The following is a 27,258-nucleotide window of genomic DNA, read 5'->3' as shown; positions in this document are numbered from 1 at the left end:
TAAGCTGCTAGTCATAATCTGCGAGTGCTTGCCAAATGCGCTCCATCCCAATCTTATTCTTCTTGTTATTTCTTTCTCATGGTCCGGATGGTCCGGACGTTCAGTAGTATGACTCAAAAAACGTTTTTTTTTCCTCCTACACTGTAGTGAACAGCATTATTTAAAAATTTAGTTACCTAAAATATAAACGCGTAGAACAGCACGCTGCGCGGTGCACGGAATTCACTTCAGATCGTTAATCTCTCTCTATTGGGCGGTTAAGTGCGGAAAACAACAGCGCCCCCGTCTGTATTCCACTTCCGGACGCGCTAGCGAACGGACGTGTTCAACATGAGCTCCGTAGGAGCGGCTTCAGCGGCCCACCAGGGCCGCGGTAACAGGATGTTTGACTCTGATGAATCGGAATACCAAGTGCTCCTGCCTCAGCTACCAACAGGGCGAGTTGTTTTGAATACCATTTTTTTGCATGCCGATGTGCGGGCAAGGCCATACCGAGTTGAAAACTTCCGTGATGCATTGGCGAGCCTGGGCTTGCTGTCTGAAGTTATCGCCCTGGGGGCGTACCAGATGAGTCATGTATGGGCAGTGACCTTCAGAAATGAAGACGGTGTGAAAAGACTCTTGTCTAGGAAGGAGGTGACGGTGAAAGAACGCCGCTGCCTCGTGGTAGATCCTGCCAATCAAGCACTGCACATAACATTACATTGGATGCTTCAAAACGTGCCGGACGATGACATACGAGCGGCGTTTTTGCCGTATGGCAAAGTGACGGAAGTGTCCCGGGAACGGTGGCGTGTTCAAGGCGTGCACGACAAAGCATCCTCGACGCGCCTGGTGACTATTATTTTGAAGACAGGTGTGACGGAGGACGACCTACCACATCAGCTCCGTATTGCAGGTGAACTTGCTCTGGTTGTGGTGCCCCGTTATGCCTGCGCTGTCGCAATACGGGCCACATCCGACGCGAGTGTCGTGTTCCGCGCAGCGCTCTTTGTCATCGTTATGGACACGAAGAGGAACAGTGCGTGAAGACTTACGCTTCTGTAACACATAAAGTGGCAAAGGATGATGTCACCGACCTGCTCATGGACGAAGCAGACGTCGAGGAAACCTCTAAAGGAGCAGGACCGAATAATGAAGATGCAAAGATTCAAGAGCAAAAGTCTGGAGTACAGCACGAAGCTAAGCCCAGTAATTCTCCAGCTGCCCCGACTTCTAAACTGGAGCCGCCTTCAACACACTCTGAGAGCGATGAAGGATCTTCAGCTTCAAAATGCAATGAAATGGAGGCAAGCGATGATGGCGCAATGGATTCAAACGAGCCAGGCACAACTGGTACTGTCACGAAAAGGACGCATGAAGAAGAGGATATCCAGGATGGACAGCAAGGCCAACTGGCTAATGATGAACCCCCGGCAAAAACAACGGGGGGAAGTCGGGCGACATTACGCCCAAAACCGAACATCCCGCCGGACCGAAGACCGGCGGCGACGCCCACTTAGGGTACAGAATCGGTGCCGTCGAAGGCGCCTAACCGGTCCTGAGTCAAAATGGAAGGATTCAAGGGAACTTCGAGATGCACCTTCAAGGTACAGTTGAGGACTTTGCCGGATGTTCTTTGTTCGTACCATTTCTTGAGTTTTTACTACACGCATGATGTGGTTGTGGCAGTCATGTGTGTAATGACATCACACGATTCTATAAGCATGCTTTAAAATGGCGAACAACTGCAATTACTCGATAAATGTAGCGACAATTAATGTCAGGGGCTTGTCAACGAGGCGAAGGCAATATCAGCTTAGCCGCCTATGCACGGAAAAACAGCTTGACTTAGTTGCGGTACAAAAGACAAAGGTGGAAAAGCAAGAGCAGACCGATCGTATGGTGTCGCCTTTTAAAACAAATTACAACATCTGTGTATGTCATGCCGTCGGAAAATCTGCTGGCTGTGTTGTGTTGATACGTAAAAGTGTTGGAATTATAGAGGAAATGATTACTGTGTCTGAAACGGGACGCCTTATCGTCTTGGATTTTTCGCTAGCTGAAAAAGGGTGGCGCTTGATTTGTGTCTATGCTCCCAACAGTGTATGTGAGCGATGTTATTTTTTTTGAAGACCTTAAGCAATATATGCAATGTGACAGGTACGTTATTTAGCTTGGAGATTTTAACTGTGTTTGTTGTGCCGAAGATCGGTCTAAACTGGTATATACAAGTGACCGAAGCGCTGACTTGCTCCTATCCTTAGTGGCTGACTATAACATGGAAGATCTAGGTCGCACGATAACGATCGGTGGGCGGCCACAATTCACGCACACCCAGTGAAATAGTCAAGCAAGGATGCAATAGTTATACAGTTATACCTGTTTCATTCTCCGATCATTGCCTTGTGAGTTTCACCATTGGCAATAAGCCAAAGCAGCAGCGATTCAACTGGAACCTGTGGAAGTTCAACGCTAAACTACTCGATGATGAAGCTTTTGTTAACGGAGTCAAGGAAAAACTGGGGTGGCTAATGAATAATGAGCCAGAAAATTACGGATTTGCCTGGGAAGAATTTAAAACTGAACTCAAAATGGCTGCGATTGAAAAAGGGAGCATCAAGCGTCGAAAGGAAATGAAGAAAGAAAAAGAACTTCAATGCCAGCTGGAATTTTTGGTAAACACAGTGAGTTTCGAACCGGAAAAAGTGGCAGCCGAAATAAGAAGAACCAAAAGTGAACTAGAGGTTATAGACAACGAAAAATACAGGGCAGCTCTGATTCGAGCGCGGAGCGAACGCTTATGGCTTGGGGAAGCACCAAATAAACGATCTCTAAGCGACGAGAAAAGGCATGCATCAAAAAACGAAATCAGACAGATCCGCTATCAAAACGAGGTGACGGGTGAACAAAAATTGTAGAGCAAGCTTTCGTGGATTATTATAGTGGGTTATTTAGCAACGTTACCCGAGTCAGTGACGATTTCATGACGGAGTTTATGTCCGATATGCCAAAGATAGAAGATGACGACAAAGAACGCCTGGAGGAAGCGATAAGCGTGCGCGAAATTGAGACTGCTATCGAGGAAATGCCTGCAGGCAAGTCACCGAGACCAGACGGACTTGGAGCCGCATTTTACAAGGCTTTCGCCAATGAGCTGGTATATATTCTGTACCGCGTGTTCAATGAGGCCTATAATAAAAGTCAGGTGCCACCGTCCTTTAGAGCAGCCCATATCGTTCTGATCCCAAAAACGGATGACCGTGACAAGCTACTGTCAGTAACATCGTACAGGCCTATCAGCCTTACAAATACTGATTACAAAGTATTCATGAAGGTACTGGCGAAGAGGGTGCAAAGCGTGATTAAACAGCTTGTCGGGCCGCATCAGACGTGCCGTATCAAAGGGCGAACAATCCTTACCAATACGCACATTGCCAGAAATGTGTTAGAGTGCTGCGATGACATGGAAGGTCAAGTTGCTATGCTGCAATTCGACCTGGCGAAAGCATTTGATAGGGTTTCACATGAGAATCTGTTCAGCATATTAAGGCATGTGAATGTTGGCAGCACCATTTTAGATGGCGTAATGATGGCCTACAAAGATTGTGCAGCACAGCTCATAATAAATAAATCTCTTACAGAGAGAGTGCCTATACGATCTTCTGTAAGACAAGGATGCCCACGTCACCTCTATTGTTTGCTATTTATGTTGAACCTTTTTGTTTAGCAGTGATTCGTCAAACAGCCATAATAGGTTTTAAGATACACTCTATAGAGGTAAAATTACTGGCGTACGCTGACGACATAGCCGTATTCTGTCAAGATCGCCAGAGCGTGTTAGGGGCCGTCAATCTTGCTAAGAAGTTCTGTAAGCTCACTGGTTCAGAGTTAAACTGGGAAAAAAGTGTTGGTATATGGCATGGCAACTGGGACATTAAGCTAGATAGGTTTGCATGTATGAATTGGATAACCTCACCAACGACGTATCTTGGTGTACCACTCGAGCACTATCAGAATCCCGCAGAGTACTGGAGTGAGGCAACGGATAGAATAAGGGAGAAGATGGGAAATTGGCAGGGTCGTGGCCTTTCAATCTTTGCGCGTGCTACTGTGTGCAATTTGTTTTTGATAGCTAAAGAATGGTACGTGCTGCAGGTGCTGTGTATGAGCCGTGCCAATGTACAGAAAATGCAACTTGTTTTTGCTGTATTGAAAAGGGGCTCAACTTGGGAGAGAGTCAGCCGCACTAATCTTTTCCGCGATGGAGGCCTGGGCCTATCTCATTTGTTTATTAGGCAGATTGTGTCACGTTTCTTTTTTCTACGGGATCAAAGGGACAGTTTTTTGCGCACAGTTATGGAAGTTCGACTCGCGATAGCGCTGCCTGGATTCATTGTTACAACCAGTGATATAAGGTGCCGTCGCGTGACTGGCTACTTTCATGAAGTTGTGGTTTCTTTCCGTATGCTGCATGCTCGGTTCTCATTGAATTACCTGTGTTCTGTTACAAAAAAGAAATTGTATGCTGACTTGCTGGAAAACCTACTACCAGCTCCATTGTACAGAGTAATTTACTGTGAAGGCCCAGGAAGGGATGTGTTGAAGAGGGTCAAAAAAATGCCACTTAGACCTCACATTAAATCCTTCTTTTTTAAGTTACACACGAACACCCTCCCCGTAAAAGCATGGCTACACCAGAAGGGCATATTCGTTCCATGGACAATTAATTGTCTATTGTGCAAAAAAGCGGAAACAATTGAACACGTTTTCATCGAGTGCTGGGACCCTATCTTCCATTGGGACATATTGCAACGAACTCTAAAGAAACAGCTGCCCATTACACCCTACGGCATCCGGTATCTCCCAGTGAAAAGTGATGAAATTCCCTATGACATGCTTATGCTCCTAGGCCTTCACAGTCTGTGGCAAACAAGAATGGCAGTGCGTCACGCAGATCCAAATGTTCTCTCTGTACGCGAAAATTTCATTCAGAGTATGGTATACATGAGAGAAGTGTATCAGGCATTACCCGAACCTCCTGAGTGGATCGATGTATTTGATGAGTTAGTGTGCCTGAAGAAATTTTAATTTGTCTCGCCAGCTGAAGACAGGTTGGCGTGTTTTATCTCATGTAAACTGTGCATTGTCCGGCAATAAAGAAAAAAAAGAAAACAGCGCCCCCATCTGGTATGATTCTCGCTTTGGGTGCGAGAGGTCCCGGGTTCAAATCCCGGACGGGCCCTCTTTTATGCCGCTTTCTTTTTGCCGTAAAGATGGCCTCAGTATCTCTGGCTTAGGACATTTTCTACGTTTAATAGTATGTCTCAAAAAACTTTTCTTTCCCTCCTACACATTAGTGAACCGCATTATTTCACCAATTAGTTACAGAAAATATAAACGCGTAGAACTGCACGCTGCGGGGTGTACAGAATTCGCTTCAGATCGTTAATCACTCTCTATTGGGCGGTTAAGAGCGGAAAACAACAGCGCCTCCCACCGGCCCGTTGGTCTAGGGGTATGATTCTCGCTTTGGGTGCGAGAGGTCCCGGGTTCAAATCCCGGACGGGCCCTCTTTTACTCCGCTTTCTTTTTTCCGTAAAGGTTTATATCTTCCATACGCTATGCTTAACGTTGCGGGTTCGGCTACCCTCGAACCAGCTGCCGCACTAGATGGCCTCAGTATCTCTGGCTTAGGACATTTTCTACGTTCAATCATCATCATCATCATCACCCTGATTATACCCACTGCAGGGCGAAGGCCTCTCCACATTTCTCCACTTAACCCGGTTCTGTGCTAGCTGCATACACTTGACCCCTGCGAACTTAATCTCATCCGCCCACCTAACTTTCTGCCGCCCCCTGCTACGCTTTCCTTCCCTTGGAATCCAGTTTGTTACCCTAAGCGACCATCGGTTATCCTCTCTTCGCAATACATGTCCTGCCCATGTCCATTTCTTCTTAATTTCCACTAGAATGTCGGTAACTGGAGTTATTTCTCTGACCCGCTCAGCACGTTTTCTATCTCCTAATGTTACCCTTATCATTTTTCGTTCCATAGCCCTCTGGGTTGTCCTCAACTTAAGTTGAACTCTCTTGGTCAGCCTCCACGTTTCAGCCCCATAGGTGAGTACAGGCAAGATGCAACTGTTGTATACTTTCCTCTTGAGCGATACCGGTAAGCTGCTAGTCATACTCTGCGAGTGCTTGCCAAATGCGCTCCATCCCAATCTTTTTCTTCTTGTTATTTCTTTTTCATGGTCCAGATGGTCCGGACGTTCAATAGTAGGTCTCAAAAAACGTTTTTTTTCCTCCTACACTGTAGTGAACAGCATTATATAAAAAATTAGTTACCGAAAAAATATGCACGCGTAGAACAGCACGCTGCACGGTGCACAGAATTCACTTCAGATCGTTAATCTCTCTCTATTGGGCGGTTAAGTGCGGAAAACAACAGCGCCTCCGACCGGCCTGTTGGTCTAGGGGTATGATTCTCGCTTTGGGTGCGAGAGGTCCCGAGTTCAAATCCCGGATGGGCCCTCTTTTATGCCGCTTTCTTTTTGCCGTAAAGGTTTATATCTTCCATACGCTATGCCTAACGTTGCGGGTTTGGCTAGCCTCGAACCAGCTGCCGCACTAGATGGCCTCAGTATCTCTGGCTTAGGACATTTTCTACGTTTAATGGTATGTCTCAAGAAACGTCTTTTTTTCCTCCTACACATTAGTGAACAGCATTATTTCACCAATTAGTTACCTAAAATATAAACGCGTAGAACTGCGCGCTGCGCGGTGTACAGAATTCGCTTCAGATCGTTAATCTCTCTCTATTGGGCAGTTAAATGCGGAAAACAACAGCGCCTCCGTCCGGCCCGTTGGTCTAGGGGCAATGGATCGACACTTGATGCCACACGTTTGATGAGACCCAACCAATTTCTTTATTACGATTTGCAGTCGTTTTGCTAAAACCTTCTTTTACACCTTGTAGTCAACTTTAGAGAGGCTAATCGGTCGATATGCCCCCACCAACAGTCGTTTCTCCGGATCATCTGTCTTGGGTATTAGGACAATGTGCGATGTAGAGAAAGACAATGGAACAGTATTACGTTCATAAGCTTCAGTGATTACACAGAGCATAAAGTGAGCCGCATACTGCTGAAAAGTTTTAAAGAAGGCAGCGCTTAGCCCATCCGGCCCAAGGGCCTTCCCAGGTGTCAGGTCATCTATTGCAGATTCTATCTCCTGCAACGTTATCGGTGTTTATAGGTGCGCTTTACTTTCGTCATCCAGTGAAGGAATCAGTCTTAGAAAGTCTGTTTGAAAGCCTACTACAGTCTCAAGCTTAGTCTCAAGTCTCAAGCTACTACAGTCTCAAGCTACTACAGTCTCAAGCCTTAGTCCACATTTGCCTTACTTATTCGCACCAACTGGGCAGGCTCGTGAGGGGCGTTTATGGGGATTCCTTAAGGAGGTTGCTGACACTTTCAATTTTCTCACTGTGCGTTTCTCTGTAGATTACCTGTATAGCCTCTCGAGAAAGCAGATGACCCAGGCTCTCACTGAGTCTTTGTTCCCTACACCGTTGTATCGGCAGCCTTATCTGGGGTTTTTGGACACCACTGTTCTAAAGCGTGTTAGGCAAATGTGCATTCAGGCAGCTGCAAAAACGTTCTTTTTCAAATTGCATACAGCGACGTTGCCTGTCAAGACATTTCTTCACAATAAGGAGATGTTTGTGCCCTGGTCGGTAAATTGTCGTCTCTGTAACGTGCCTGAGACAATTGATCATTGCTTTATTCTGTGCCGTGATGCTATGTTCTTTTGGGACATACTACAAAGAACTCTTAAAAAGGACATTGAAATTACGCCTTATACAATTAGATTTTTGCCTCCTGACAAAAACTCTGTCGTGCCTTACGATCTATTTGTGTTGATGGGACTGTTCAGCCTTTGGAAAAGCCGCATGATCGACAGGCATGCAGAGCCACCAAGATCGTCCAAATCCGTTTTTCGGGAGCAGTGTGCTTTGGTGAGAAGTGTATATGCTGCACGTGAAGAACCTCCAGACTGGATGCCGTATCTAGACGCATGTGTATGTCTCCCAGACTTTTGATGTTCTGATGATTGTGCATTGTCGGGCTGGGGATATGACGGGCTCGTATTAAGCAGCCCGGTAACTTTATACATGGACATGTTTAAGTAAGTGTAGTTGTTCCTTTTTACGGAAGTTTTTCCATGCAATAAAGAAAAAAAATGGCCCGTTGGTCTAGGGGTATGATTCTCGCTTTGGGTGCGAGAGGTCCCGGGTTCAAATCCCGGACGGGCCCTCTTTTATGCCGCTTTCTTTTTTTCCGTAAAGGTTTATATCTTCCATACCCTATGCCTAACGTTGCGGGTTTGGCTACCCTCGTACCAGCTGCCGCACTAGATTGCCTCAGTATCTCTGGCTTAGGACATTTGCTACGTTTAATTGTATGTCTCAAAAAACGTTTTTTTTTTGTCCCTCCTGCACAGTAGTGAACAGCATTATGTCACCAATTCAGTTCAGTTTAGTCGTTCAGTCGTGTCCCCTATGGACCATGTCACGCCACGCTTTCCGGTCTCTCACTATCTTCCTAACATCACATAACTTCATCTGCAGTGCCTCGAGGATGCCATCTAACCATCGCGTTCGCTGCCTACCCCTTCTCCGGCGACCCTCAACCTTTCCCAACATCAAATCTTTCTCCAGCGACTCCTCTCTTCTCATCAGATGACCAAAGTAGCTGAGCTTTAACTTTAAAATTTGACCCTCCAATGAGCAGTCAGGGTTTATGGTCGACAATATCGACTGATTTGATCTTCTGGCAGTCCAAGGAACTCTCAAGAGTCTTCGCCAGCACCACAATTCAAACGCGTCAATTCTTCTGCGGTCAGCCTTTTTCATAGTCCAACTGTCGCATCCATACATCACAACTGGAAAGACCATAGCACGAGTTATACGGATCTTGGTTGGCAGACTAATGTCTCTGCTTTTGACTAGGCGGTCAAGGCTAACCATTGCTCTCTTTCCCAGAAGCAGGCGTCTCCTAATTTCATGGCTGCAGTCTCCTTCCGAGGTAATCTTGGAGCCCAAGAACAGAAAATCTGTCACAGCTTCCACTTCTTGTCCATTGATGCTCCAGGACTTGATAGAGCAAGACGCCATGATCTTTGTCTTTTTAATGTTCAGTTTAAGCCCAAACTTCTCTCTCTTCTTGTACGCGGATCAGAAGTCTCTTGAGTTCCACTTCATTTTTTGCAATTAAAGTGGTATCATCCGCATATCTAAGGTTTTAGTTACCTAAAATATAAAGGCGTAGAACTGCACGATGCGCGGTGCACTGAATTCACTTAAGATCGTTAATCTCTCTCTATTGGGCGGTTAAGTGCGGAAAAAAACAGCGACCCCGTCCGGAAACAATAGACCATGTTTTTTTTTGCATTGTTGGCAAGGGGTTTATTTCTGGGATGTTTTGCAACGTACGATAAAGAAAGAATTTCCACTAGACTCCCACGGCATCCGGTATTTAAGCATTGATAATTAAGATGGCGTTCCGTATGATTTAATCATGCTCATGGGCCTCCACTCTATATGGCGCTCCAGAATGGCGGGCTATCACTGCGACAGGGATGCTCGACCCGCTAGAATATACTTTCGAGAAAGTGTGAATTGGTTTATTGCCATACAGAAAGTGGCTGCTGAACCTGCCGAATGGCTCTCAAGGGTAGAGCCTTTGCTGTCGTTGCGGGAGTTTTAATGTACTGAGACGAAGCCAGCCTGACATTGGCTGATGATGACCTTCCAATATGTACTTTGTTTTGTGTTATTCGTGTTGTGTTCTTGTGAAATGGTATGAACCAAAGCCAGGAAATAAACAAAAAAAAAGCCCGTTGGTCTAGGGGTATGATTCTCGCTTTGGGTGCGAGAGGTCCCGGGTTCAAATCCCGGACGGGCCCTGTTTTATGCCGCTTTCTTTTTTCCTTAAAGGTTTATATCTTCCATACGCTATGCCTAACGTTGCGGGTTTGGCTACCCTCGAACCAACTGCCGCACTAGATGGCCTCAGTATCTCTGGCTTAGGACATTTTCTACGTTCAATCATCATCATCATCAGCCTGATTATACCCACTGCATGGCGAAGGCCTCTCCACATTTCTCCGCTTAACCCGGTTCAGTGCTAGCTGCATACACTTGACCCCTGCGAACTTCTTTATCTCATCCGCCCACCTAACTTTCTGCCGCCCCCTGCTACGCTTTCCTTCCCTTGGAATCCAGTTTGTTATCCTAAGCGACCATCGGTTACCCTCTCTTCGCACAACATGTCCTGCCCATGTCCATTTCTTCTTAATTTACACTGGAATGTCGGTAACTTGAGTTATTTCTCTGACCCACTCTGCACGCTTTCTATCTCTTAATGTTACCCCTACCATTTTTCGTTCCATAGCCCTCTGGGTTGTCCTCAACTTAAACTCTCTTGGTTAGCCTCCACGTTTCAGCCCCATAGGTGAGTACAGGCAAGATGCAACTGTTGTATACATTCCCCTTGAGCGATACCGGTAAGCTGCTAGTCATAATCTGCGAGTGCTTGCCAAATGCGCTCCATCCCAATCTTATTCTTCTTGTTATTTCTTTTTCATGGTCCGGATGGTCCGGACGTTCAATAGTATGTCTCAAAAAACGTTTTTTTTTTCCTCCTACACTGTAGTGAACAGCATTATATAAAAAATTAGTTACCGAAAAAATATACACGCGTAGAACAGCACGCTGCGCGGTGCACAGAATTCACTTCAGATCGTTAATCTCTCTCTATTGGGAGGCTAAGTGCGGAAAACAACAGCGCCTCCGACCGGCCTGTTGGTCTAGGGGTATGATTCTCGCTTTGGGTGCGAGAGGTCCCGGGTTCAAATCCCGGACAGGCCCTCTTTTATGGCGCTTTCTTTTTGCCGTAAAGGTTTATATCTTCCATACGCTATGCCTAACGTTGCGGGTTTGGCTACCCTCGAACCAGCTGCCGCACTAGATGGCCTCAGTATCTCTGGCTTAGGACATTTTCTACGTTTAATAGTATGTCTCAAAAAACGTTTTTTTTTCCTCCTACACATTAGTGAACCGCATTATTTCACCATTTAGTTACCTAAAATATAAACGCGTAGAACTGCACGCTGCGGGGTGTACAGAATTCGCTTCAGATCGTTAATCTCTCTCTATTGGGCGGTTAAGAGCGGAAAACAACAGCGTCTCCGTCTGGCCCGTTGGTCTAGGGGTATGATTCTCGCTTTGGGTGCGAGAGGTCCCGGGTTCAAATCCCGGACGGGCCCTCTTTTATGCCGCTTTCTTTTTTCCGTAAAGGTTTATATCTTCCATACGCTATGCCTAACGTTGCGGGTTTGGCTGCCCTCGAACCAGCTGCCGCACTAGATGGCCTCAGTATCTCTGGCTTAGGACATTTTCTATGTTCAATCATCATCATTATCAGCCTGATTATACCCACTGCCGGGTGTCACCCGTTAATAATTTGGGGGTATTATTAACGATGCGCCCTTAACGGTGCGCACACTCCCAAACACCCTTAGAGTGATTGGGGGTAGCTGTTCCGGTCGCAAAGGAGATGCCCTCGACCTGCGTGGCAAGCTCTGCCGGAATTCAACTACCTTGTAGTGACAGAAGGGGGTGGTCGTTTGGTGCCCAGTGGTCGCCGGTTCAAACCAGAGTAAGGATCGGAGTCAGAAGTAACAAACAAAACAATTTATGTAGAGCAAGAGACGATACAATGAATACACAAGATCACGTGAAATACAACAGACGAGAGGTTCACAGAATACAAACGCTAAGCATGCAACTACAGAATGATTCAATAACACAGGCATTACAACAGATCAAACACGAGAGAGTTACATAAACAAACACCAAATTGTTCACCGGGCACTGTTGCAGTCCGACGCCTCAAGAGTCACGATGTGGCCGCCATACGAGACGAGCGCCGCTCCCTTGAAAGTCCGTGGGCTTGCCAGCAGCGAGTGATCCCCGGGAGTCCAGCCGAAGCACAGGCGAGCACGTCGCAAAACACTGACGAACTTACTGACTGACTGACTGACTCATCAAGCGGCGCGGTCTCTTTAAATAGGGCGCGCCGCGTCTGTTTGTTAGCACGCGTTAAAGCTAGCGCGCACACGCACTTAGCTTCGCTGGTTATAGCGCTCTCTCTTCCTCCCGTCGAGCCGCGCGTCGCCATTGGCCAGGTCCCATAGAAGATGCTGGAATTTTCCGGCTGATTCCAGTCCGATCAACCACCGTCCTCCCCGGGCAATGGGAAAAAGGGTGACGGCAACGCGTACAAAGCTACGCGCTCTCCCGCGCGGGGAAGGGGGCTTTTCTCTCCATGCCTTCCACGCGACGCCGTGCGGGCCTCGCGCCGTACCGGCTTGATGAAAATGGGCGCCGATTTCGTGACACCGGGCGAAGGCCTCTCCCACATTTCTCCACTTAACCCGGTTCTGTGCTAGCTGCATACACTTGACCCCTGCGAACTTCTTAATCTCATCCGCCCACCTAACTTTCTGCCGCCCCCTGCTACGCTTTCCTTCCCTTGGAATCCAGTTTGTTACCCTGAGCGACCATCGGTTATCCTCTCTTCGCACTACATGTCCTGCCCATGTCCATTTCTTCTTCTTAATTTCCACTAGAATATCGGTAACTTGAGCTATTTCTCTGACCCACTCTGCACGCTTTCTATCTCTTAATGTTACCCCTACCATTTTTCGTTCCATAGCCCTCTGGGTTGTCCTCAACTTAAGTAGAACTATCTTGGTTAGCCTCCACGTTTCAGCCCCATAGGGGAGTACAGGCAAGATGCAACTGTTGTATACTTTCCTCTTGAGCGATGCCGGTAAGCTGCTAGTCATAATCTGCGAGTGCTTGCCAAATGCGCTCCATCCCAATCTTATTCTTCTTGTTATTTCTTTCTCATGGTCCGGATGGTCCGGACGTTCAGTAGTATGACTCAAAAAACGTTTTTTTTTCCTCCTACACTGTAGTGAACAGCATTATTTAAAAAATTAGTTACCTAAAATATAAACGCGTAGAACAGCACGCTGCGCGGTGCACGGAATTCACTTCAGATCGTTAATCTCTCTCTATCGGGCGGTTAAGTGCGGAAAACAACAGCGCCCCCGTCTGTATTCCACTTCCGGACGCGCTAGCGAACGGACGTGTTCAACATGAGCTCCGTAGGAGCGGCTTCAGCGGCCCACCACGGCCGCGGTAACAGGATGTTTGACTCTGATGAATCGGAATACCAAGTGCTCCTGCCTCAGCTACCAACAGGGCGAGTTGTTTTGAATACCATTTTTTTTGCATGCCGATGTGCGGGCAAGGCCATACCGAGTTGAAAACTTCCGTGATGCATTGGCGAGCCTGGGCTTGCTGTCTGAAGTTATCGCCCTGGGGGCGTACCAGATGAGTCATGTATGGGCAGTGACCTTCAGAAATGAAGACGGTGTGAAAAACTCTTGTCTAGGAAGGAGGTGACGGTGAAAGAACGCCGCTGCCTCGTGGTAGACCCTGCCAGTCAAGCACTGCACATAAAATTACATTGGATGCTTCAAAACGTGCCGGACGATGACATACGAGCGGCGTTTTTGCCGTATGGCAAAGTGACGGAAGTGTCCCGGGAACGGTGGCGTGTTCAAGGCGTGCACGACAAAGCATCCTCGACGCGCCTGGTGACTATTATTTTGAAGACAGGTGTGACGGAGGACGACCTACCACATCTGCTCCGTATTGCAGGTGAACTTGCTCTGGTTGTGGTGCCCCGTTATGCCTGCGCTGTCGCAATACGGGCCACATCCGACGCGAGTGTCGTGTTCCGCGCAGCGCTCTTTGTCATCGTTATGGACACGAAGAGGAACAGTGCGTGAAACTTACGCTTCTGTAACACATAAAGTGGCAAAGGATGATGTCACCGACCTGCTCATGGACGAAGCAGACGTCGAGGAAACCTCTAAAGGAGCAGGACCGAATAATGAAGATGCAAAGCCTCAAGAGCAAAAGTCTGGAGTACAGCACGAAGCTAAGCCCAGTAATTCTCCAGCTGCCCCGACTTCTAAACTGGAGCCGCCTTCAACACACTCTGAGAGCGATGAAGGATCTTCAGCTTCAAAAGGCAATGAAATGGAGGCAAGCGATGATGGCGCAATGGATTCAAACGAGCCAGGCACAACTGGTACTGTCACGAAAAGGACGCATGAAGAAGAGGATATCCAGGATGGACAGCAAGGCCAACTGGCTAATGATGAACCCCCGGCAAAAACAACGGGGGGAAGTCGGGCGACATTACGCCCAAAACCGAACATCCCGCCGGACCGAAGACCGGCGGCGACGCCCACTTAGGGTACAGAATCGGTGCCGTCGAAGGCGCCTAACCGGTCCTGAATCAAAATGGAAGGATTCAAGGGAACTTCGAGATGCACCTTCAAGGTACAGTTGAGGACTTTGTCGGATGTTCTTTGTTCGTACCATTTCTTGAGTTTTTACTACACGCACGATGTGGTTGTGGCAGTCATGTGTGTAATGACATCACACGATTCTATAAGCATGCTTTAAAATGGCGAACAACTGCAATTACTCGATAAATGTAGCGACAAATAATGTCAGGGGCTTGTCAACGAGGCGAAGGCAATATCAGCTTAGCCGCCTATGCATGGAAAAACAGCTTGACTTAGTTGCGGTACAAAAGACAAAGGTGGAAAAGCAAGAGCAGACCGATCGTATGGTGTCGCCTTTTAAAACAAATTACAACATCTGTGTATGTCATGCCGTCGGAAAATCTGCTGGCTGTGTTGTGTTGATACGTAAAAGTGTTGGAATTATAGAGGAAATGATTACTGTGTCTGAAACGGGACGCCTTATCGTCTTGGATTTTTCGCCAGCTGAAAAAGGGTGGCGCTTGATTTGTGTCTATGCTCCCAACAGTGTATGTGAGCGATGTTATTTTTTTGAAGACCTTAAGCAATATATGCAATGTGACAGGTACGTTATTTAGCTTGGAGATTTTAACTGTGTTTGTTGTGCCGAAGATCGGTCTAAACTGGTATATACAAGTGACCGAAGCGCTGACTTGCTCCTATCCTTAGTGGCTGACTATAACATGGAAGATCTAGGTCGCACGATAACGATCGGTGGGCGGCCACAATTCACGCACACCCAGTGAAATAGTCAAGCAAGGCTGCAATAGTTATACGGTTATACCTGTTTCATTCTCCGATTATTGCCTTGTGAGTTTCACCATTGGCAATAAGCCAAAGCAGCAGCGATTCAACTGGAACCTGTGGAAGTTCAACGCTAAACTACTCGATGATGAAGCTTTTGTTAACGGAGTCAAGGAAAAACTGGGGTGGCTAATGAATAATGAGCCAGAAAATTACGGATTTGCCTGGGAAGAATTTAAAACTGAACTCAAAATGGCTGCGATTGAAAAAGGGAGCATCAAGCGTCGAAAGGAAATGAAGAAAGAAAAAGAACTTCAATGCCAGCTGGAATTTTTGGTAAACACAGTGAGTTTCGAACCGGAAAAAGTGGCAGCCGAAATAAGAAGAACCAAAAGTGAACTAGAGGTTATAGACAACGAAAAATACAGGGCAGCTCTGATTCGAGCGCGGAGCGAACGCTTATGGCTTGGGGAAGCACCAAATAAACGATCTCTAAGCGACGAGAAAAGGCATGCATCAAAAAACGAAATCAGACAGATCCGCTATCAAAACGAGGTGACGGGTGAACAAAAATTGTAGAGCAAGCTTTCGTGGATTATTATAGCGAGTTATTTAGCAACGTTACCCCAGTCAGTGACGATTTCATGACGGAGTTTATGTCCGATATGCCAAAGATAGAAGATGACGACAAAGAACGCCTGGAGGAAGCGATAAGCGTGCGCGAAATTGAGACTGCTATCGAGGAAATGCCTGCAGGCAAGTCACCGAGACCAGACGGACTTGGAGCCGCATTTTACAAGGCTTTCGCCAATGAGCTGGTATATATTCTGTACCGCGTGTTCAATGAGGCCTATAATAAAAGTCAGGTGCCACCGTCCTTTAGAGCAGCCCATATCGTTCTGATCCCAAAAACGGATGACCGTGACAAGCTACTGTCAGTAACATCGTACAGGCCTATCAGCCTTACAAATACTGATTACAAAGTATTCATGAAGGTACTGGCGAAGAGGGTGCAAAGCGTGATTAAACAGCTTGTCGGGCCGCATCAGACGTGCCGTATCAAAGGGCGAACAATCCTTACCAATACGCACATTGCCAGAAATGTGTTAGAGTGCTGCGATGACATGGAAGGTCAAGTTGCTATGCTGCAATTCGACCTGGCGAAAGCATTTGATAGGGTTTCACATGAGAATCTGTCCAGCATATTAAGATATGTGAATGTTGGCAGCACCATTTTAGATGGCGTAATGATGGCCTACAAAGATTGTGCAGCACAGCTCATAATAAATAAATCTCTTACAGAGAGAGTGCCTATACGATCTTCTGTAAGACAAGGATGCCCACTGTCACCCCTATTGTTTGCTATTTATGTTGAACCTTTTTGTTTAGCAGTGATTCGTCAAACAGCCATAATAGGTTTTAAGATACACTCTATAGAGGTAAAATTACTGGCGTACGCTGACGACATAGCCGTATTCTGTCAAGATCGCCAGAGCGTGTTAGGGGCCGTCAATCTTGCTAAGAAGTTCTGTAAGCTCACTGGTTCAGAGTTAAACTGGGAAAAAAGTGTTGGTATATGGCATGGCAACTGGGACATTAAGCTAGATAGGTTTGCATGTATGAATTGGATAACCACACCAACGACGTATCTTGGTGTACCACTCGAGCACTATCAGAATCCCGCAGAGTACTGGAGTGAGGCAACGGATAGAATGAGGGAGAAGATGGGAAATTGGCAGGGTCGTGGCCTTTCAATGTTTGCGCGTGCTACTGTGTGCAATTTGTTTTTGATAGCTAAAGAATGGTACGTGCTGCAGGTGCTGTGTATGAGCCGTGCCAATGTACAGAAAATGCAACGAGTTTTTGCTGTATTTAAAAGGGGCTCAACTTGGGAGAGAGTCAGCCGCACTAATCTTTTCCGCGATGGAGGCCTGGGCCTATCTCATTTGTTTATTAGGCAGATTGTGTCACGTTTCTTTTTTCTACGGGATCAAAGGGACAGTTTTTTGCGCACAGTTATGGAAGTTCGACTCGCGAGAGCGCTGCCTGGATTCATTGTTACAACCAGTGATATAAGGTGCCGTCGCGTGACTGGCTACTTTCATGAAGTTGTGGTTTCTTTCCGTATGCTGCATGCTCGGTTCTCATTGAATTACCTGTGTTCTGTTACAAAAAAGAAATTGCATGCTGACTTGCTGGAATACCTACTACCAGCTCCATTGTACAGAGTAATTTACTGTGAAGGCCCAGGAAAGGATGTGTTGAAGAGGGTCAAAAAAAATGCCACTTAGACCTCACATTAAATCCTTCTTTTTTAAGTTACACACGAACACCCTCCCCGTAAAAGCATGGCTACACCAGAAGGGCATATTCGTTCCATGGACAAATAATTGTCTATTGTGCAAAAAAGCGGAAACAATTGAACACGTTTTCATCGAGTGCTGGGACCCTATCTTCCATTGGGACATATTGCAACGAACTCTAAAGAAACAGCTGCCCATTACACCCTACGGCATCCGGTTTCTCCCAGTGAAAAGTGATGAAATTCCCTATGACATGCTTATGCTCCTAGGCCTTTACAGTCTGTGGCAAACAAGAATGGCAGTGCGTCACGCAGATCCAAATGTTCTCTCTGTACGCGAAAATTTCATTCAGAGTATGGTATACATGAGAGAAGTGTATCAGGCATTACCCGAACCTCCTGAGTGGATCGATGTATTTGATGAGTTAGTGTGCCTGAAGAAATTTTAATTTGTCTCGCCAGCTGAAGACAGGTTGGCGTGTTTTATCTCTTGTAAACTGTGCATTGTCCGGCAATAGAGAAAAAAAAAACAGCGCCCCCATCTGGTATGATTCTCGCTTTGGGTGCGAGAGATCCCGGGTTCAAATCCCGGACGGGCCCTCTTTTATGCCGCTTTCTTTTTGCCGTAAAGATGGCCTCAGTATCTCTGGCTTAGGACATTTTCTACGTTTAATAGTATGTCTCAAAAAACGTTTCTTTCCCTCCTACACATTAGTGAACCGCATTATTTCACCAATTAGTTACCGAAAATATAAACGCGTAGAACTGCACGCTGCGGGGTGTACAGAATTCGCTTCAGATCGTTAATCTCTCTCTATTGGGCGGTTAAGAGCGGAAAACAACAGCGCCTCCGACCGGCCCGTTGGTCTAGGGGTATGATTCTCGCTTTGGGTGCGAGAGGTCCCGGGTTCAAATCCCGGACGGGCCCTCTTTTATTCCGCTTTCTTTTTTCCGTAAAGGTTTATATCTTCCATACGCTATGCTTAACGTTGCGGGTTCGGCTACCCTCGAACCAGCTGCCGCACTAGATGGCCTCAGTATCTCTGGCTTAGGACATTTTCTACGTTCAATCATCATCATCATCACCCTGATTATACCCACTGCAGGGCGAAGGCCTCTCCACATTTCTCCACTTAACCCGCTTCTGTGCTAGCTGCATACACTTGACCCCTGCGAACTTAATCTCATCCGCCCACCTAACTTTCTGCCGCCCCCTGCTACGCTTTCCTTCCCTTGGAATCCAGTTTGTTACCCTAAGCGACCATCGGTTATCCTCTCTTCGCACTACATGTCCTGCCCATGTCCATTTCTTCTTCTTAATTTCCACTAGAATGTCGGTAACTGGAGTTATTTCTGTGACCCGCTCAGCACGTTTTCTATCTCCTAATGTTACCCTTATCATTTTTCGTTCCATAGCCCTCTGGGTTGTCCTCAACTTAAGTAGAACTCTCTTGGTCAGCCTCCACGTTTCAGCCCCATAGGTGAGTACAGGCAAGATGCAACTGTTGTATACTTTCCTCTTGAGCGATACCGGTAAGCTGCTAGTCATACTCTGCGAGTGCTTGCCAAATGCGCTCCATCCCAATCTTATTCTTCTTGTTATTTCTTTTTCATGGTCCAGATGGTCCGGACGTTCAATAGTATGTCTCAAAAAACGTTTCTTTCCCTCCTACACATTAGTGAACCGTATTATTTCACCAATTAGTTACCGAAAATATGCACGCGTAGAACAGCACGCTGCACGGTGCACAGAATTCACTTCAGATCGTTAATCTCTCTCTATTGGGCGGTTAAGTGCGGAAAACAACAGCGCCTCCGACCGTGAGGACGGTCATGCAAGTACGACTGTGTAAAATGCTTCCAGAATACGTTGTCTGTTCTGGTGAGAATATGAGTGGCGCTTTAAAAGGGTACATGCGCGAAGTTGTCTTGTCTTTCAGAATGTTGCATGCGCGTTTTTCAATGGAATACTTGAGCAAAGTGTGTAAGAAGAAGCTGTACAAAGATCTTCTGGATGTGATGATACCGTTGCCGATTTACCGTGCACCACACCGTGGAGGCCCCGGACAGGATGTCTTAAAGCGTGTGAAAAAGATGCCAGTTAGGCCTTCAGTTAAAACGTTCTTCTTTAAGCTACATTCCAACACATTACCTGTTAAAACCTGGTTACATGAAAGAGGCTTATTCGTTCCCTGGACAACAGACTGTCTCCTTTGCAAAAAACCAGAGACAATCGAGCACGTCTTTCTGGATTGCTGGGACCCAGTCTTTCACTGGGATGTTCTCCAGAGAACACTAAAGAAAGACCTTCCGTTAGATCCGTATGGCATACGGTTCCTTCCAGTCGAGAGTGAGGGTATTCCTTTGGATTTAGTCATGGTCCTGAGCCTCCACAGCCTGTGGAAAACAAGGATGCAGGTGCAACATGCAGATGTCAACACGCGTTCTGTACGCGAGAACTTTATCGAGAGTGTGCTGCTCCTTAGAGAAACGTATCGGGTGCTTTCTGATCCACCTGACTGGATCAGTGTGCTTGATGAACTGGCTGTCCTCAAAAAATTTTAAACCTTTCGTGACAGCCGAAGTCTGGTTGTTGCGCGTTTTACCATTATCGTGGATCTTTTTTGAATTGATGTGAACTCAAAACAGGCAATAAAGAAAAAAAAAAAAAAAAGCCTGTTGGTCTAGGGGTATGATTCTCGCTTTGGGTGCGAGAGGTCCCGGGTTCAAATCCCGGATGGGCCCTCTTTTATGCCGCTTTCTTTTTGCCGTAAAGGTTTATATCTTCCATACGCTATGCCTAACGTTGCGGGTTTGGCTAGCCTCGAACCAGCTGCCGCACTAGATGGCCTCAGTATCTCTGGCTTAGGACATTTTCTACGTTTAATGGTATGTCTCAAGAAACGTCTTTTTTTCCTCCTACACATTAGTGAACAGCATTATTTCACCAATTAGTTACCTAAAATATAAACGCGTAGAACTGCGCGCTGCGCGGTGTACAGAATTCGCTTCAGATCGTTAATCTCTCTCTATTGGGCAGTTAAATGCGGAAAACAACAGCGCCTCCGTCCGGCCCGTTGGTCTAGGGGCAATGGATCGACACTTGATGCCACACGTTTGATGAGACCCAACCAATTTCTTTATTACGATTTGCAGTCGTTTTGCTAAAACCTTCTTTTACACCTTGTAGTCAACTTTAGAGAGGCTAATCGGTCGATATGCCCCCACCAACAGTCGTTTCTCCGGATCATCTGTCTTGGGTATTAGGACAATGTGCGATGTAAAGAAAGACAATGGAACAGTATTACGTTCATAAGCTTCAGTGATTACACAGAGCATAAAGTGAGCCGCATACTGCTGAAAAGTTTTAAAGAAGGCAGCGCTTAGCCCATCCGGCCCAAGGGCCTTCCCAGGTGTCAGGTCATCTATTGCAGATTCTATCTCCTGCAACGTTATCGGTGTTTATAGGTGCGCTTTACTTTCGTCATCCAGTGAAGGAATCAGTCTTAGAAAGTCTGTTTGAAAGCCTACTACAGTCTCAAGCTTAGCGCTAAGCAGTTCTTCGAAGTGCTCTGCTACCGCACGCTGAATATCTTTAGCATCTTCTGTGATATGGCCGGCATACCTTATACTCCTTACTTTTTTCTGGCAGGCGTATCTTTTCTCGTCTGCTAGCGCTCGTTTTGTTGGCACTTCTCCTGCCCAAAGTTTTTCAGCCCTTGCACGTATGACAGCCGCTGTGTACCTTTCGCTGTCGATTGTTTCCAGCTCACTTTTAATCTCTCGTATTTTACTGGCGAAATGCCCTGGCACAGAACTTTCCATGCTCAAAAGAAACTGGAGTTGTTCATTCAGTTCTTTTTCTTTTTCTTTCTCTTTATGCCGCATCTTACTGCTCTTTTTTATGGATTTCAATTTGACCCACTCTTTGAAGCTGTCCCATTCCGCTGCAAAACTTACTGGTCGCATAGCAAGACGATTTTCAAACTCGGTCTTAACTTCCGTAAGGAACTCTTCATCGGCGAGAAGCTTGGCATTCAGTTTCCATAGATGCCAGTTAAAGCGCGATATCTTTCCTTTCCTACCAAACACGAGACACTCACGAGACAATGATCACAGAAAGACACAGGCTTGACCTCATATGCAGTACATAGGGAAACGAGATCAACCGAGGCATACACCCTGTCCAATCTAGCATGGCTCTCTCGCTGAAAGTGCGTGAACCCTGGCTGCTTTCCAGTGGAGAACACACTACCAACATCCTCAAGGCCATACTCATGCACAATTGCATTCAACAGCTCGGAGCTTCTGTCTCTTCGAGGTTTACACTTCGCCGCTCGGTCCACAGCTGCGCACACACAGTTGTAGTCACCAAGTACAAGCAAGATTCTGTCGGTCTTCAAACACAATTCAATAGACTCAAAAAACGATTCACGTTCGCATTTTGAATTTGGAGCATACACACACACAACACGCCAGAATAAATTACAGTAGGTAAAATCAGTAACCAAAGCCGACCACTTGGACAGGCAAAAACGGACTCTACGCGCACTCCAGGCGTGTTACGTATAAATAAAAGACATCCACTCGATACACCAACAGAATGGCATACACACACAAAAGTTTGCTTGAAAAGAAGCCACCATACGGTCAGTGCTTTCTTGGCTATCAATCTTTGACTCTTGCACAGCTGCTATATCTATATCATTATCCACAAGGAGGCGACTGAGCTGGCATTGTCGCCTTCTCACTCCCAGCCCTCTGACATTCAAAGTAGCTACGTGTAACGCCGAATTAAGCTTGAGAGTCATGTATTAGAAAGAGACGCCCGTACCCGCATGGTGCCTACCTTCATGTTTGCGTGGCCTCCGCTTATGAAGAACAGCGGCGTATGTGTGCATGTAATGTCCTCCCAGCAGAACGTCGGGCTGCATTCAAACGAAGCCCAAGCACTGTCTTTCATTTTTTTTTTCACACACGCCCCGCTTGGTTGCAGAAGGTTCCTGACGTGGTCGGTAGGCAGCGGACCCACAAATCGTTCAGGACACCACAAAAACTACGGAGGCGGTTTCCCCGCCTGCCGTGTGTCGGCCGAAAAGTTCGGCATCGTCTTAACGTAGCTCTTCGGATGCCAGAAGTTTTCGGCGGCGGCTCACCACAAACACCGCCTCCTCGACGCTTTCCTCATGCGGACGTTTCGCGGCAATTAAGGCTGCGGTCTCCGGCCCAACCTCCATGGCATCAGTACAGGAAGGCTCAGTACTGAGATGGTCCTCAGCGCCAGAAAATTTGATTACGTCTTCTGACGCTTCCTTTGACGCGCTTTCAAAGTCCTGGGATGGAACATTCAAGACATGCCGAGTTTCATTCTTTTCATTTGAGACCGTCACCTTATTCTTTGTTAAAACCGTCATGGAAGGCGCGTCCTGTTTCGTTGACTGCCCTCTAATGTCAGCAGCCTCCTCCGCATCCGCCTCGTCCGTAATTAACTCGGATGAGTCTTCGCTGGTCCCAGGTCCGGCAATGCTAGCGTAGGTACGAGCACACTGGCTGTCTTCATGCCCGAACCGTCGACAGGTTCCGCAGCGAGGAACCCGTTACTCTTTACGGATGTGACCCGTACTCCGGCAGCGTAGGCACAACGGGGGTCTGCCTGGCACAATGACGAGCGCGAGCTCCCCGCTAACATTCAACTGATGCGGCAGGTCGTCGAGTTTCATGCCAGCTTTCAGCTTCAGCGTGACGAGTCTAGTTGTAGAGCCCTTTTCTAGCATACCTTTAACACGCCAGCGTTCCCGGGAAACTTCCGACACCTTTCCATACGGCGCAAATGCAGCACGAACATCTTCGTCTGGCGCGTTGTGTAGTAGCCAGTGAATTTTGAGTCGCACGTCCTGGTTGGCCGGGTCAATTACCAATCAGCGACCGTTTTTCACACACAACTCACCTAGACTAACAAGCTTGGTCACCACTTCAGAATCCTTGAGAGTGAGAGCCCAGACGTGGCTCATCCGATACGCCCCTATCGTAACAACATCGGGGATCAACGAATGCTGTGCCAACGCGTCGCGGAAATCTTCCACCCGGTACGGGAGGGCCCTGATATAGGCGTGCAAGAAACCGTATTCAAAACAAACCGACCTGTTGGCAGTGCAGGCAAAACAACTTGATAAGTACTATCCTGTTCAGCAGTCCTGTTACCGCGGCCTGACATGGCCGCTGAAGCCGCTCCTGAGGAGCCCTGCGTCTGTTCACTGGCGTGGCCGGAAGCAGAATCCCCTCATAGACCAACGGGCCGGACGAAGGCGCTATTGTTTTCCACACTAAACCGCCCAATAGAGAGATATTAACGATCTGAAGTGAATTCTGTGCACCGCGCAGCGTGCAGTTCTACGCCTTTATATTTTAGGCAACTAATTGGTGAAATAATGCTGTTCACTAATGTGTAGGAGGAAAAAAAAAACGTTTTTTGTGACATAGTATTGAACGTCCGGACCATCCGGACTTTCTCTACATCGCACATTGTTGTAATACCCAAGACAGAGGATCCGGAGAAACGACAGCTGGTGGGGTCATATCGACCGATTAGCCTCACCAATGTTGACTACAAGGTGTACATGAAGGTTTTAGCAAAAAGACTGCAAAGCGTAATAAAAAAATTGGTTGGGCCTCATCAAACGTGCGGCATCAAGGGTCGATCCATAGCCACGAATATACATGTCGCAAGAACCGTACTTGAATGTGTTGATGCACTCGGGGGTCAGATAGCCATGATGCAGTTAGATTTGGCGAAAGCCTTTGACCGTGTTTCTCATGAAATTCTTTTTTCCATTTTGGAGCATTCTAACCTAGGTGAAGTCATAGTGGAGGGTGTTAAAATGGCTTATGCGAACTGCACGACCCGTATTATAGTGAATGGTGAACTGACTGACAGCATCGCCGTACGTTCATCGGTAAGGCAGGGCTGCCCGCTCTCACCCCTGCTTTTTGCACTGTATTTAGAGCCACTTTGCTTGGCTATCATTGATAGCGATCGCATTTTAGGGTTCAAGCTGCAATGAGCATACGTGAAAGTGCTAGCATACGCTGATGACATAGCAGTGTTTTGTGCAACCAGAAAGAGCATCTGTGAAATCACGGCTGTCGTCCAAACATTTTGTGATCAAACCGGGTGTAAGATCAATTGGGAGAAAAGCTCTGTGTTTTGGCACGGTGATTGGGACGTGGCACCTGATTTCTTCTGTAAGCTGCGATGATCTGCTCTCCCAACGCGATATCTAGGCGTGCCTTTAGAATGTTATCAAGATCCCAACGTGCACTGGATGGAAGAAACGTCCAGAGCGAAAGAAAAAGCGGATGCGTGGCAAGGAAGGCAACTGTCAATCTTTTCGCGCGCTTCTATTTTCAATATTTTTCTTATTTCGAGGCTGTAGTACCTCATAAATGTGTTGTGTATCTCACGAACCTCAATTCAGAAAATGCACCGCTTTTTTGCTGTTTTTATTTGGGCATCCACATGGGAAAAAAGGCACCCGGACGAATTTCTTTATTTCTGTTAAAAGGGGGTGGGCTTGGCCTTGCACATCTGTTCTTGCGTCAAGTGGTTTCGCGATTTATATTCATCCGTGATCAAAAAGATACCTTTCTAAGAACTGTGATGCAAGTGCGATTGCAGAGGCTGCTCCCTGAATGGATTGTGTCATGTGAAAACATGCCTGGTACTATGACTGGCTACCTGCGAGAGGTTGTTTTTTCGTGCAAATTGCTGGAAGTGCGGTTTTCTTTTGATTACCTTTACAATGTTGCCCCCAAAAAACTGTATAAATATCTCATTGACGTGGTGCTGCCGGTGCCTTTTTACCGGGCATTACACTATGGAGGCCCAGGGCAGGACGTTTTGAAAAGAGTTAAGAAGATGCCCGTAAGGCCATCTGCTAAAACGTTCCTTTTCAAACTTCACTCTAATACGCTCCCTGTTAAAACCTGGCTAAATGATAAAGGTATCTTCGTCCCATGGACAACAAATTGCCTGTTGTGCAAAAAGCCGGAAACAATTGAACACGTTTTCTTACAGTGCTGGGATGATGTCTTTCTATCGGACGTCCTCCAAAGGACAATTAAAAAGGAACTTCCAAACTCCTTACGGTATAAGATTCTTACCAGTGCGGAATGATGATCCACCTTATGATTTAATTATGCTTCTTGGCCTCCATAGTTTGTGGAAAACACGAGTGCAGGTGCGTCATGCAGATATAGATACACGATCTGCGCGTGAAAACTTTATTGAAAGTGCTGTGTATATTCGCGAAACTTTCAGGAGGCAGCAGGATCCGCCACAATGGCATTGTCTCTTTGATGAGTTAGTGCACTTGGAAAGATTTTAGCCACGTACGCGTTAGCTCAAGTGTAGTTGACGTGTTTTATCATGTGTATTTTTGTTTTGTGTTTCACGGCAGTAAAGAAAAAAAAAACCGTTGGTCTAGGGGTATGATTCTCGCTTTGGGTGCGAGAGGTCCCGGGTTCAAATCCCGGACGGGCCCTCTTTTATGCCGCTTTCTTTTTTCCGTAAAGGTTTATATCTTCCAATGCTATGCCAAACGTTGAGGGTTTGGCTACCCTCGAACCAGCTGCCGCACTAGATGGCCTCAGTATCTCTGGTTTAGGACATTTTCTACGTTTAATAGTATGTCTCAAAAAACGTTTTTTTTTCCTCCTACACATTAGTGAACCGCATTATTCCACCAATTAGTTACCTAAAATATAAACGCGTAGAACTGCACGCTGCGCGGTGCACAGAATTCGCTTCAGATCGTTAATGTCTTTCTATTGGGCGGTTAAGTGCAGAAAACAACTGCGCGCCCGTCTGGCCCGTTGGAGGAAGAAGGGCGTTCTCGGTGGCTGAGCCTGAAAATGTTGCTTGCTGGAAACAGCGCATCGGCCGTTCGCCGAGGTCTTTCGACTCCTCAGGACACTACTGAAACGTACAAAGTTGTCCTTCCACGCCTGCCCACCGGTAATGTTGTCCTTAATACCGTTTTCCTGCATGCCGACCTTAAGGGTCGCCCGTACCGAGCACCTGACTTTCGAGACCCACTTGCACAGATTTTGGACCTCCGGGAAATTTTGTGCATTGGTCAATACCAAATGAGCCACGTGTGGATGGTTACCTGCGAGAGTAGTTCTTCAAAGCAGAAGCTAATTAACAGAGCAGAGTTCCCTGTGAAAGGACTTCGGTGCATGGTGTTCGACCCGGATACAAAGAATGTCAAGGTTAAGCTCCTTTGGCTTCCCCGCTATATGGAGCACCGAATGATTGTGGAAGCTTTCGAGCCTTATGGAACGATTCAATCTGTGGAGCGTGAAAACTGGCGGTGCCCAGGGATGGAGCACATGGAAACGGCGAACCGTGAAATCTCCCTCACGCTCAAGGACGGAGTGTCAGCAAGTACAATTCCTCACACTCTTAATGTTTATGGGGTGCAGGCATTAGTGCTTATCTCAGGGAGACCTCCACTGTGTCTTCGATGCAGCCGGGTAGGTCATGTACGGTGTCAGTGCCGAACGCCTCGATGCACCCAGTGCCGGCGCTTTGGCCATACTGTGGAGAACTGTGTATTAAGTTATGCCGATAGACTGCGTCAAGGCCAGTGGTCACGAGAAGATGACGTGGCGTCCGAACATATCATGGATGTGTCAGAGGTTGTTGATGTAACTGGTGAGTTAGGTCGTGAACCTCAAATTGATGGGGACCA

The 27,258-nt window shown here is 46.9% G+C and overlaps 1 protein-coding gene, 8 non-coding genes and 2 pseudogenes across 9 annotated transcripts; all 11 read left to right on the top strand.

Moving 5' to 3' along the window:
• The first annotated feature begins 330 nt into the window (after positions 1–330).
• Positions 331–1,502, top strand: LOC146184648 (uncharacterized; annotated as a pseudogene).
• Positions 1,503–5,480: 3,978 nt separating this feature from the next.
• On the top strand, positions 5,481–5,552 carry TRNAP-UGG (transfer RNA proline (anticodon UGG)). The gene has a single exon. It is a non-coding gene; the product is annotated as a tRNA-Pro (tRNA).
• Positions 5,553–6,447: 895 nt separating this feature from the next.
• Positions 6,448–6,519, top strand: TRNAP-UGG (transfer RNA proline (anticodon UGG)). The gene has a single exon. It is a non-coding gene; the product is annotated as a tRNA-Pro (tRNA).
• Positions 6,520–8,231: 1,712 nt separating this feature from the next.
• On the top strand, positions 8,232–8,303 carry TRNAP-UGG (transfer RNA proline (anticodon UGG)). Its single transcript has one exon. It is a non-coding gene; the product is annotated as a tRNA-Pro (tRNA).
• Positions 8,304–9,882: 1,579 nt separating this feature from the next.
• On the top strand, positions 9,883–9,954 carry TRNAP-UGG (transfer RNA proline (anticodon UGG)). The gene has a single exon. It is a non-coding gene; the product is annotated as a tRNA-Pro (tRNA).
• Positions 9,955–10,846: 892 nt separating this feature from the next.
• On the top strand, positions 10,847–10,918 carry TRNAP-UGG (transfer RNA proline (anticodon UGG)). The gene has a single exon. It is a non-coding gene; the product is annotated as a tRNA-Pro (tRNA).
• A 326-nt stretch (positions 10,919–11,244) lies between these two features.
• On the top strand, positions 11,245–11,316 carry TRNAP-UGG (transfer RNA proline (anticodon UGG)). Its single transcript has one exon. It is a non-coding gene; the product is annotated as a tRNA-Pro (tRNA).
• A 1,899-nt stretch (positions 11,317–13,215) lies between these two features.
• On the top strand, positions 13,216–14,386 carry LOC146184641 (uncharacterized; annotated as a pseudogene).
• Positions 14,387–16,454: 2,068 nt separating this feature from the next.
• Positions 16,455–20,150, top strand: LOC146184639 (uncharacterized). Its single transcript, XM_084608823.1, has 2 exons — positions 16,455–17,448; positions 19,566–20,150. The coding sequence occupies exons 1-2, from the start codon at positions 16,455–16,457 to the stop codon at positions 20,069–20,071; spliced, it is 1,500 nt and encodes a 499-aa protein (XP_084464949.1). The 3' UTR covers positions 20,072–20,150.
• Positions 18,363–18,434, top strand: TRNAP-UGG (transfer RNA proline (anticodon UGG)). Its single transcript has one exon. It is a non-coding gene; the product is annotated as a tRNA-Pro (tRNA).
• Positions 20,151–20,179: 29 nt separating the features above from the next.
• TRNAP-UGG (transfer RNA proline (anticodon UGG)) lies at positions 20,180–20,251 on the top strand. The gene has a single exon. It is a non-coding gene; the product is annotated as a tRNA-Pro (tRNA).
• Positions 20,252–27,258: the final 7,007 nt, after the last annotated feature.

This window comes from Amblyomma maculatum, chromosome 7 (genome assembly GCF_055883805.1).
Source record: "Amblyomma maculatum isolate TAMU_Amacu chromosome 7, ASM5588380v1, whole genome shotgun sequence".
In the NCBI taxonomy this organism is placed as follows: domain Eukaryota; kingdom Metazoa; phylum Arthropoda; class Arachnida; order Ixodida; family Ixodidae; genus Amblyomma; species Amblyomma maculatum.
This window is presented reverse-complemented; position numbering and strand designations above follow the sequence as displayed.

Coding starts and splice junctions, on each gene's coding strand:
- LOC146184639 (XM_084608823.1), top strand. CDS start 16,455: ATGGCCTACAAAGATTGTGCAGCACAGCTCATAATAAATAAATCTCTT. Junction 17,449..19,565: donor CAGAGTAATTTACTGTGAAG/GCCCAGGAAAGG, acceptor CACACCGTGGAG/GCCCCGGACAGGATGTCTTA.